Source organism: Sander vitreus, chromosome 7 (assembly GCF_031162955.1).
Source record: "Sander vitreus isolate 19-12246 chromosome 7, sanVit1, whole genome shotgun sequence".
Taxonomy (NCBI): domain Eukaryota; kingdom Metazoa; phylum Chordata; class Actinopteri; order Perciformes; family Percidae; genus Sander; species Sander vitreus.
In genome coordinates this window covers 26,239,724-26,250,330 of record NC_135861.1, presented here as the reverse complement: position 1 = coordinate 26,250,330, position 10,607 = coordinate 26,239,724, and the positions used below count along the sequence as shown (strand labels likewise).

Genomic DNA, 10,607 nt, shown 5'->3' with positions numbered 1-10,607 from the left:
AGTGCCGTTTGTTTTCACCAGCAGAGGATGTGTCTTTGGGGGGGGGGGGTGAATTTACACAAAGGAAAAAAATGTTCTGAACACTTTCCAGTGTTTTAAGATTGAACCTGTTGAACTGAATGACACAAAGTATGTGTACAGGTGAAATAAGGCAGCAATTTTCTGATGGAGCACCTTATAGACTTGCTCCTTCCGTGAGCGCACAATGGAAATAGTCTTACACCAAGCTTGATTACTCTAAAGCAGAGCCATATCAGAGAATTTGCCCATTAGGAGCCCCCTTTTGAATGTGCTATTAGGAATAGCCTATTGTAGGAAAGGATGTAATACTGCATGTTCTGTGACATTTTAGTAGTGGGTAGTCCCTTTCATGTTTTTATGTTTAGTCCGCTTCACTGTAGATGTTGCCACCTCATTGCAACTCACAAGCTATTAACAATCCTCTCACAACTGGACTTAAAGCAGGCATTGATCTGCTGCTGAGGCAGCCTTAATTCATAGCATATTTAAAAAAAAAAAAAAAGATAGATAATGGGTTGCCTGATTTACTTTGAGTGGCTTATCTGGGGAAATACAAAGGAGCCCTTATCGTGAGGCGAAGGACTCTGAATCAGGGCATGTGATGAGTTACAATCAAATAGTTTCACAGTGCACCTTCACACAAAAAAGAGAACTTAAAAAAAATAAAATAAAAAAAGTTGGCTCGTCCACCCAACATTCCAAAGTTGATTTCATTTTCCACAATCCTGTCCCGCTGATTGAGGAAATCTTTTTAGCTTTTTTCTGGTGAATGAAGTGGGCATGTGTTTCAATGACAGGGTTCCCTATTTAGCCTAACGCTGATTACCTCATTTACAAACCTGCAAATATACTATTCTACTGTGTGTAAAGGAGTCAATGCCATCACCAGCAGCGTGGTCTCCACACCTGTGATGATGACAACAGGACCAATGAAATTAGCCAATTTTAGAATATGACCAGCCTGAAAATAAAGGGTGAAAACTCAGATTAAAAATTTTGTAATTCAGAATGGGCCTCTAAGATTTCTTCGGTTGGTAAATCACCACAGCTGCTACACCAGTCTGCATCTGGAGCTATCATGAAAGGGGCAATTTTGAGATGTTTGTGTCTTAATTTAGCTGTCAAATCAACATTGCACATTATTTTACAAAATAAAGGTGAAAAAACATTACAGTTGTTACACGCCGCTCCTTAAACGCTGACTGGAATAGCAACTGTTGGCACTAGCGTGGTTCGACAAGTCGAGCCGAAAGCCTGGTGTATCTCACGATTATTTAAGTGAACGATCATGTTAGCATCACTTGCTGTTTTTCTGTAGCATTTCTCCTACCTCCTTGTTTTGCAGCCTTGAGTATTGTTTATCTTTCCACCTGTTCTGACAAAAAAAAAAAGTCTATTCACAGTACGGGAATACAGATTTATCATAAGCAATGGTAGTTATACATAAAAAGTGTGCTTGGTTGTGCTGTATGTGTATATGTCTTATTTGACGTTGAAAAAATTATTTATGAGAAGCATTTATACAACAAAATACCACTGGAATGTGAAGCCAGACAATGTTATGATGCAGATTATGATGATAGTCTATCCCCTTTAACATTCAGTTGCGACTGGTCCGAGGATTCATCTTTTTTGAAAACAAGTAACCATGCATTGGCTTTTTTTTAAACACCATCTATTTCTTTGGTTCCCTCTTGTGCGTATACTTCCCTGTCTAGCCCTAGCATTATTTCAACGTTTACAGCTTCATTCTTGGTCAGCCATTGATTTCCCTGCAGTTGTAATGATACCACAGGTTGTCACAAGGGAGATAGTAAGGTGGATTTGTAATTCTGTATGGGGGCGAGTTTGAGCCCTCCGAGCCGTATGCCTTGGAATCCATTTGTCCACTCCGAACCAAATTCTGCTACATAGGTGTCTGTCTCCACACTGCCCTGACATTTTACTTTCAGTTTGACTACAAGGGGTACAGGACAAGGTGAAAGGTTTGAGGTTTTCTCACCAGGGCCCCCCCTCCCCCCACTAACCCATCCACCCACCGCCCACACCCACCCCACGCCTAATCCAGGACAGGACCAGCCCCACTCCCCCGCCACCCACCCTCTTATCTTACCTGAACCTCAAGCCATTCATTTTATTTGTTTGGGATTTTTCGACAATGCAATCCTGAAAGCACTTTGCCTTGTTATTCCTTTGTGTGAACATGTGAATGATAATTTGTTACAAAAATGTTAAATATGTAAAAGATCATTCACTGTTTTGGAAAAACCTGCATCTGTCTTTCTGACATTAAAAGAAAAGAAAACAATTTAGTGACATTAAACCTGAATCTATTTTATAAAATGTTTGCTGCAGCCAATTGGTCTTGTCATTCAGTATTGTGGCTTAGGGTTGTTTGTGTTCAATAAAGTGCTATTGCTACATATTTTCTGAGTCTGGGATTATTTCTTGAGAATGAATCCATGTTTTCAGGTCACGTAGGTCTCATATTTACATGATTAATCCTGAACTAGCTATTCTGTTGAATTCACTGGAATAGCTAGGGGCTACACAAAGCCGAGTAAAGTAGAAAAGAATGCTCCCACTTCTTTATCTGAAAAAGACTGAATCAAATCATTTCAATGTGAAAATGCTGACTGAAAGAGGTTTTTGAGTTGTTTATCTTGACTCAAACGGATGAGCTGATAGGGATGATGAAGCAAGGAAACGAGCTTGATTGGATTTGCCAGAGTGAAGTGTTTGTTGCCACTGTTATTTAGTGGTGCTGCAGAGCACGTTTCAGAGAATCACTCGTTTTAATCAGCAGGATCATACCTTTCATGTATTTATCGACTTTCAAAACAGTCCACACCTTTGTCTCCAATGTTCCTTGTAATATTTCTAACAGTACGACGACAAGAGAATACAATACTGAACCATGCTCATGGACCTGAAATAGTTGGTACAATGAATGAAGTGCCATACACCAAACAGGTGTGAAGCCCATAAAGGATTTCAAAACCTTTTACGTACTGAGGCATCAGAAAATGTCACCAAAAAGACAGAAATGTAAATATTGCAGTAACCAGTTGTACATTAACTGTGCTAACACTGCCTGGGGCTTCATTTTAATTTGAACTCAACCTCATGCATTGCGATGACATTGGTGTTGGAACATGCAACTACACTGGTAGTGATTGATGATTCAGGTTTTCAATGTGCTGCTCCTTCTGTTATACTCACACTCATACTGGCTGCTGTTCGTTTCCTTCCTGTTTACCTTCTGCCACATACAAGGAATTGCAACTGATGTGTTGGAAATTATTAAAGGAATAAAAAAAAAACGCACACTTTCAGAAATTGAGAAATATATGAATTTATTACATTAATTCCTTCTATTTCATTTAGATACCCACATGTCATGATGAAATTCTGCTAGTATTCTTTTGCTGATACATGTCAGTAAGTGTATATATGTGTATATTTTATCATTTTGAAATTAAATAATCTTTTATATTCATATTTTTTTATGTTATGAACACAACAAATTGGTATTGTACTGGTTATTTCTGTCAGTTTTAGGCAATTAGTTTACTATGTGGTCCTTTAATTGTTTTTGCATATTTTTTTGAGTAAGATCGATAGATAGAGAGAATCAGAAGCTCCATGTCTTACGTCATGACGTCCCACCCGCCAGCGTATCGACGACACAGAGGTGTAGGATGTAGTACAGGACGTGGCTAGCGAGCTACTACTTATAGTAGGACGTCTGAAAATACATAAACATCGTTATTAGGATCTGTTTTACTACATGTTTAAGTAAGTATATTAGTCCGTTACAATGTTTTCTTCCAATGTGTCTGATTGTAATTGGCCATTTGTCGGTGTAGTTTGCCCAGACTGAGGACTGTCTGGTTAGCTCGATGGCTAATATCCAGAGGAAACCAACGGTACCGTTGGCGCTACCAGTGCTACCTAGCTAGTTAGCAAGCGTTAGCCACATTTAATTAATGGCGAGCAAGCTATACTGACATCCGAACTCAAGCACTGGGGTGTTTATTTAAAATGACAAAAGTTTAGCTCATTATAACCCCAAAGGCATTGCGATGTAGTGTGTTGTGTAATAACAAATTAACGTCATACACGTCGCTAACGTGAGCATGGAGGGTTAGCTTGTTTGCAGGGCATCTGTAAATCTCCTCCAGACCGGTGTGGGCTTCTTTCACTGAAATTAGGTCAGTCACCAGTCACCTGGGACAACAGGATGCTCTCCTCAGATGTTGGAGCTCGGCTGGTGCAGTTTCACATGTTGACGATAACGTTACAAAACCACTCTTCGTTTCAGATCTAGGTCGGCGCTTTTTGGCTCTCGGATGTGTTTTAAATATGGCTGTGTGCTCGGATATCTATTGAGTCATTGTACATTTACAGCGTTTCTTGATTTAATAATGACACAATATACGTGTGGGTTAAATGGCAATGTTATTCTCGTTTTTACCTTTTCATGGAGTCGTCCTGGTAAAGAGTATAGTTTGCGTCTGAATATGATGAGAAAGCTTGAAAATCACAGAATGTAAATGGCCATTTAAATGTCTGTAAACGAGCTATATTGTGTGCATCACGTGGGTTTAGATTATATAGCAGAACTCGGCTCTAAGCATCAGCTATCCAATAGTCTTTTGAAAACTAAATAATCAATGTGAATATTATCATTTTTTTTTTGCTGTGTGTGTGTGTCTTATTTCTGCCAGATGTGACGTATCAGCTTTACATCAAGAGCTGAATGGGAGCATTTGAGGCCTTTTGTGAGTGAGGTAGGCTCTAATTGTTTGTATATATTTGTGGAATGTCTACAGGCACACATTGATACCGTTAAGTTGTCGGTAAATCTAATTTGCTTGGTCGTGTGCTGCTCAGGAGGTTGTGGATCCCAGTGATGTACCATGGGGTACGACATTACGAGGTTCCAAGGGGAGGTGGATGAAGACCTGCTGTGCCCTATATGCAGTGGAGTGCTTGAAGAACCGGTGCAGGCAAGTCCCTGTCTGAAAGATTACCCACCCTTAATTGTATCCATGTTTTTGAAATTTTAAATGTTTTGAGCTCTGTGTTCTCCTTTTCAGGCTCCGCACTGTGAGCACGCCTTCTGCAATGCCTGCATAACACAGTGGTTTGCCCAGCAGCAGATATGTCCTGTTGACCGCACGGTGGTGACGCTAGCTCACCTCCGGCCTGTGCCCCGCATCATGCGTAACATGCTGTCTAAACTACAGATCAGCTGTGACAATGCAGGTTTTGGCTGTACAGCCACACTGCGGCTGGACCAGCTGCAGTCCCACCTCAAGGACTGTGAGCACAACCCCAAAAGGCCTGTCAGCTGTGAGGAGGGATGTGGGTGAGTGGCTTCCATTTGGCAGGAAATGTACTGTACACTGCATTGTTGTCTAGCATTGCCAGACCTTGCTCCTCCTCTGCAGCGCTGCGGAGGAAGGTCTGGCTAGTCCACACAGCATTCCGGGATGGGAGAAAAAAAACGTGCTCTGGTTTATTGGCATGTCTTTAAACCAATCCCATTCATCTTGGGCGGTGCTCAGCGAGCCACGGTGCCGCTGCAAAAAAAAAAAGCCAAAATTGACCGTAGTTTAAAATTACAGCACAAAGAAAGTGCAAGGTAATCCGGACATCCGGCCAAAAATAGTGACATCCTGCGGAATTTCCGTCTGCACCGGATCAATCCCGGAAGCGGAACGTCGTGGTCGTGGATATAGACTAACTGCATTGTAACTGTTGGTTGCATTGATAGTCTCCTCCCCCTTTGGAACCAGTACCTAGGTTCATAGCTTCACAAGTCTCAAGTGATTAGGGGACACAAGGTGTAACTAATAATAACAATAGCTGCTCAACCAAATGTAATTATAATAGCTATCACCATCACATGTTTGTGCTGTAAAATATTATGAATATATGATTTGCAAAAGAAATATGACCTGTCCTCTGTATTGTATTGTATTAACCCCCCCAAACTCTTGCAGACTTGAGATGCCCAAAGATGAGGTGCCCAACCATAACTGCATCAAACACTTGCGGAGCGTCGTCCAGCAGCAACAGACAAAGATTTCAGAGCTGGAGAAAAATGTTGCAGAGCATAAACACCAATTGGGGGAACAAGTAAGAACATTTGCCTGCTCATTTGTGTTTTCATGAACCAAAAAACTTTCTAGCCTAGTCCGGAAAAGTATTTTTGTCTGTGGAACAAGTTTTGAATTAGCCAAGAGCATATTTCTTTTCCATAACAACTACTTTATATTGACGGAGTTTTCTCATGAGTAGCTGTAATGATTCACTCTAATTCGGTTACTAAAATGCTCTTTGAGATCTGGGTTTCTAAAGGACTCAAAGCATTTGCTACAGATTATGATTATTGTTTTGTAGAATGTTTGCCTATAAACAATTTGAGTGTGATTGTGGTATGGAAGCATGTTTCTGTCCATGTGACGTTTTGAATTGTGTTTGCCCTGTTTGTGTTTGGTACTGTGTATATCGACATTTAGCACCTTAGTTGAACGTAATTTAAGTTTTTAAGGTCTAATGTGTGTGTTGTCATTCGGACAGGAAACAGAGTTTTGTCACGATACAGTTATATAAAGAATGGGAAGAGGTCTATTTATATGCAGTTATCACTTAACCCTACAAGGCACTGCTGTTACAATATACAGTATATTCTTAATAGCTAGGTTGGAATTTGACAAAGTTAAAATCATTGTGGATCAGTATCCAATAAAAGTGATTTAAGGGCGGAATACTGGATACAAAAAAACCTGATAGAAATATGAAATGCATCCGGCTATTCTAGTTAACTAAATTACAAATAGTTGTGAAAAAAAAACCCATTTTAGGTAACTTTAGAAAAAAAGAAAACTAACTGAAATGATATTTTTTACTTGCAAAGCTAACTAAAATAAAACCTACAGGAAATGTCTTTAGTTTTAGTCTCTGACAATTTGGTCACACAACAAGCATGAGGAGGCATTGGTGCATATGTTTATTGAGACTGGGGTGTCTACATGACTGAGTCAATTGCCATGAATATCAACGGGTCCTCAGTGGAGAGGGTGGACTGCTTCAAGTAGCATGGTGTCCACATCAGCGAGGGTCTGACCTGGGTGCTGCAGACTGATTCAGTGGTGACAAAGGCAAGGCAGAGACTTTTAGAGTTTTACTTCGGATGCCTGAGGACATTCCAAGTATCTTCTCAAATACAGAGCTTTTCCGCCTTTATTTGATAGGACAGCTAAGTGAGAAAGGGGAGGGAGAGGGGGGAAGACATGCAGGAAATTGTCACAGGTCGAATCGAACCCTGGACCTCTGCGTCGAGGCATAAACCTCTCAGTATATGTGCGCCTGCTCTACCCACTGAGCCAACCTGGCCACGACGTGCAGCTTTTTGAGGCTGCCACCAGACTAGTTAAATTGGCCATTTATAAATTCCTGTTTTAGCTTTAGGAGATTTTGTGAAATCAGTCACTGAAGATGATACTTTTAATTTCCAGAAACGGGACATTCAGCTGCTAAAAGCCTACATGAGAGCAATCCGCAGTGCTAACCCTAACCTGCAAAACCTCGAGGAGAGCATCGAGTACAATGAGATCTTGGAGTATGTGAAATTTCATCCTCTCTTCTGCTTGTATTCTGATATAACTTAGTCCGAGAGCTGCAGCTCAGTCCCTTATTTTCTTGTGTGTTTTTTTTTTATTTTTTTTTTACTTTATCTTATATCTCCAGGTGGGTGAACTCCATGCAACCAGCCAGAGTGACACGCTGGGGTGGCATGATCTCCACACCTGATGCTGTGCTCCAAGCAGTCATCAAGCGCTCCCTCATCGACAGCGGCTGTCCGCTCTCCATTGTGAACGACCTGATCGAGAACGCCCACGAGCGTAACTGGCCGCAGGGACTGGCCACGCTGGAGACACGGCAGATGAACAGGCGCTACTATGAGAACTACGTTGCCAAGCGTATCCCTGGCAAGCAGGCTGTGGTGGTGATGGCCTGTGAGAATCAGCATATGGGGGAGGATATGATCCTGGAGCCCGGCCTGGTCATGATCTTTGCTCACGGAGTGGAGGAGATCTTATAACTTTCTAACGGCTAACTGAGCTGATCCAGAGACACGTGGGGACGTTTTGCCTGGGGGGGGGGGTTTGCTGTGACGAGTAGAGTTTTTCTCGTTGGAGTGAAACCTTCTTATTGAATCTGGCTTATTTAAAATCAAATCTTATAAGAGGCTCACGCCTAAGCTTGATACCTATGCCTTAAAGTAAGGACACATATATTATGAACCTGGCTAATAGAAACATAATCTGACTGATATCTGAGATAAAAGGTGAGACGTGATGTTTACAAGGTTTGTATTTGGTGCATTATATGATCTGATTGTTCTGCTCCGTGTCCTAATATAGTAATAAGTTTGAACCCCCGTTTAATGCCCTCAGTTGTATAAATGCTTGTAAATACAAATACTATATTGAATTATAAATGTCATTCTCTTATTCCTCTCACTGTAATTAGATTGTGACTTTTGTTTCTCTCAGTTCTGTTTAGTCAGCTTGTCTTACTGTCTGCAGGGACATTGACTGAAGATTTTTAGCGTGCTTGCTTTAGTATTTAGTTTCCTGTGAACATTTCACAAGACATTGTGCTTCTGAGTTTAGATTGTCTAAACCTTCTGTGCCATTTGTTTTATTTATTGTGTTGCCTTTTACACAAACATGCTTGAAGATGTTACCATTTGATGTATGGAAATCTTGCCTTTTTCGGTGCATTTGAAGTTCATTGCAGAAAGAAAATTGATTGTGTGTTTTGTTGCCTCCGTTGTAAATATAGTCTGTATGTTGGGTCCAGTTGAAGTGTTATATTTGAAGATTAACATTTTGGATTTAACTATGTGTAATGAGTTTTATTTGACAAATCATAATGGTTCACTTGATATTTTACGTCTTTTTCTGATTGAAATATATACTCTGATCTTTTCATTCTTCACAGTTAGCAAACATCTGTTCACTGACATGTCCCTACATACCATAGCTTGGAGATTGTAAAAAAACAAATAGTTGTAAAGTCACTCTTATGGCTTTTGAGATGTAAAATGTTTCACCATCAATTCACTTATTGCTGTAGTAAGACAAACGAGACTTCAAACGACTGGTATAAAAGCCCACAGAAGTGCAGTAAACAAATACCTTTGGATTGTGCCCTTTATTATTTTCCCTCTCAATGTTTTGTTTGTTTTGTGTCTGTTATGTATCGTGTTGTACAGACAAAGTAATAAAAAATGTCAAACTTCATCCCTAAAAAAAATGCATTTTCTCACTGGGATAATACGATTTAATATTTAGCTTTTTAAGTAGGAAAAATGCAGTTCCTTATTTTACCACACCATGTCGTCAATGGCACATCAGCTGAATACATAATGTAAATAAAACCTCAGTCTAGGGAAATTATTGCTGCTTTTAAAAAATCAGGGCAGTGAGGACGAGATGTGGGATGTCAAAGGTTGTCAATCCAGGTCAAGAAAATGAAGAGGAAAATTAAGCCACAAACCTCCAAGGGAGGAAGGTCTGACTGCTCTGACCTGACTCACTCTCCTTTCTCTGTCTAAACCAGACACCCACATGTTTCCCATGTTTGTTATCCTCCCAGCCTCGTCCTCATTGTGGAACCTAATCCCTTGCCATTGTGGTCACTGGAATGTGAAATCCTGTGCTTTACCAAATACTGCAGCTCTTGTTATTGTCAACACACATTATTATGTGATGTGGTTGGTTGCTGGAAAGGGTACAGCAGCCAGTCCCCATAATAAGCATGTACTAATATGTTAGGGAATATGTTGTGATGGCCTTAAAACATTTCTACACGCAACACATTCATATAAAATGTACAGCACAAATGCTTGAGGCCTGTATGCCTAGTGGAGGAAGTACAAAAGTCTCACTGTTAAAAAAATGACTTTCAAGTCATTGTCATATGCATAATTACAGAGAAGCAGTCGTTGGCAATGAAAATCTTAATGAGAATCTAAGACATAAAATAGTGCAGAAGTTAACATATTGGGATAAAATACAACATACAATATTAAGTAATATATATTTGTGGTAGACGCTACAAGCACAAGTAAGCAGAAATATATGTGACAAAATTAATAATAATGTTCTTGGGTCATTTAACCTATAAAATGCATCATATTTTATAAACCCATCATATGTTTTGCATGTAAAATCCTAATTAGTGAAGTAACTAGAAGCTCTGTAGGGCCCATGCAAAGGTCTATGGTACTGGAGTGGGTTTGGATGAGGGCCCCGATTTTGAAGAAAAAAACGTGTCAAAAATAAACAAATAAAGGTAGTGAAGTAAACAGTATAAAGTGGCATGAAATGGAAGTGGAAGTACCTCAAACTGTTTACTTCAGTGCAGTATTATACTAACTGTACTTTATAACATTCCACATTACATTCCACAAGATAAGCACATGGTGATGGGAAAAGTTGGCCTTCAGACTTTAAAATACTCGTTTCTGATTGGCTGCAGGTGACCGTTAAACTCGTCCAATC

The 10,607-nt window shown here is 40.1% G+C and overlaps 1 protein-coding gene across 2 annotated transcripts; it reads left to right on the top strand.

The window, feature by feature from the left end:
• The first annotated feature begins 3,699 nt into the window (after positions 1-3,699).
• rnf41 (ring finger protein 41) lies at positions 3,700-9,344 on the top strand. 2 transcript variants are annotated; one of them, XM_078255681.1, is made up of 7 exons: positions 3,700-3,819; positions 4,752-4,805; positions 4,918-5,033; positions 5,124-5,395; positions 6,033-6,168; positions 7,551-7,654; positions 7,783-9,344. In XM_078255681.1, the coding sequence occupies exons 3-7, from the start codon at positions 4,944-4,946 to the stop codon at positions 8,135-8,137; spliced, it is 957 nt and encodes a 318-aa protein (XP_078111807.1). In that variant the 5' UTR covers positions 3,700-3,819; positions 4,752-4,805; positions 4,918-4,943; the 3' UTR covers positions 8,138-9,344. The 2 variants fall into 2 exon arrangements, with proteins under 2 accessions (XP_078111807.1, XP_078111806.1); XM_078255680.1 differs by having other exon boundaries at positions 4,752-4,814.
• Positions 9,345-10,607: the final 1,263 nt, after the last annotated feature.

Coding starts and splice junctions, on each gene's coding strand:
- rnf41 (XM_078255681.1), top strand. CDS start 4,944: ATGGGGTACGACATTACGAGGTTCCAAGGGGAGGTGGATGAAGACCTG. Junction 5,034..5,123: donor TGCTTGAAGAACCGGTGCAG/GCAAGTCCCTGT, acceptor TCTCCTTTTCAG/GCTCCGCACTGTGAGCACGC. Junction 6,169..7,550: donor AACACCAATTGGGGGAACAA/GTAAGAACATTT, acceptor TTTAATTTCCAG/AAACGGGACATTCAGCTGCT.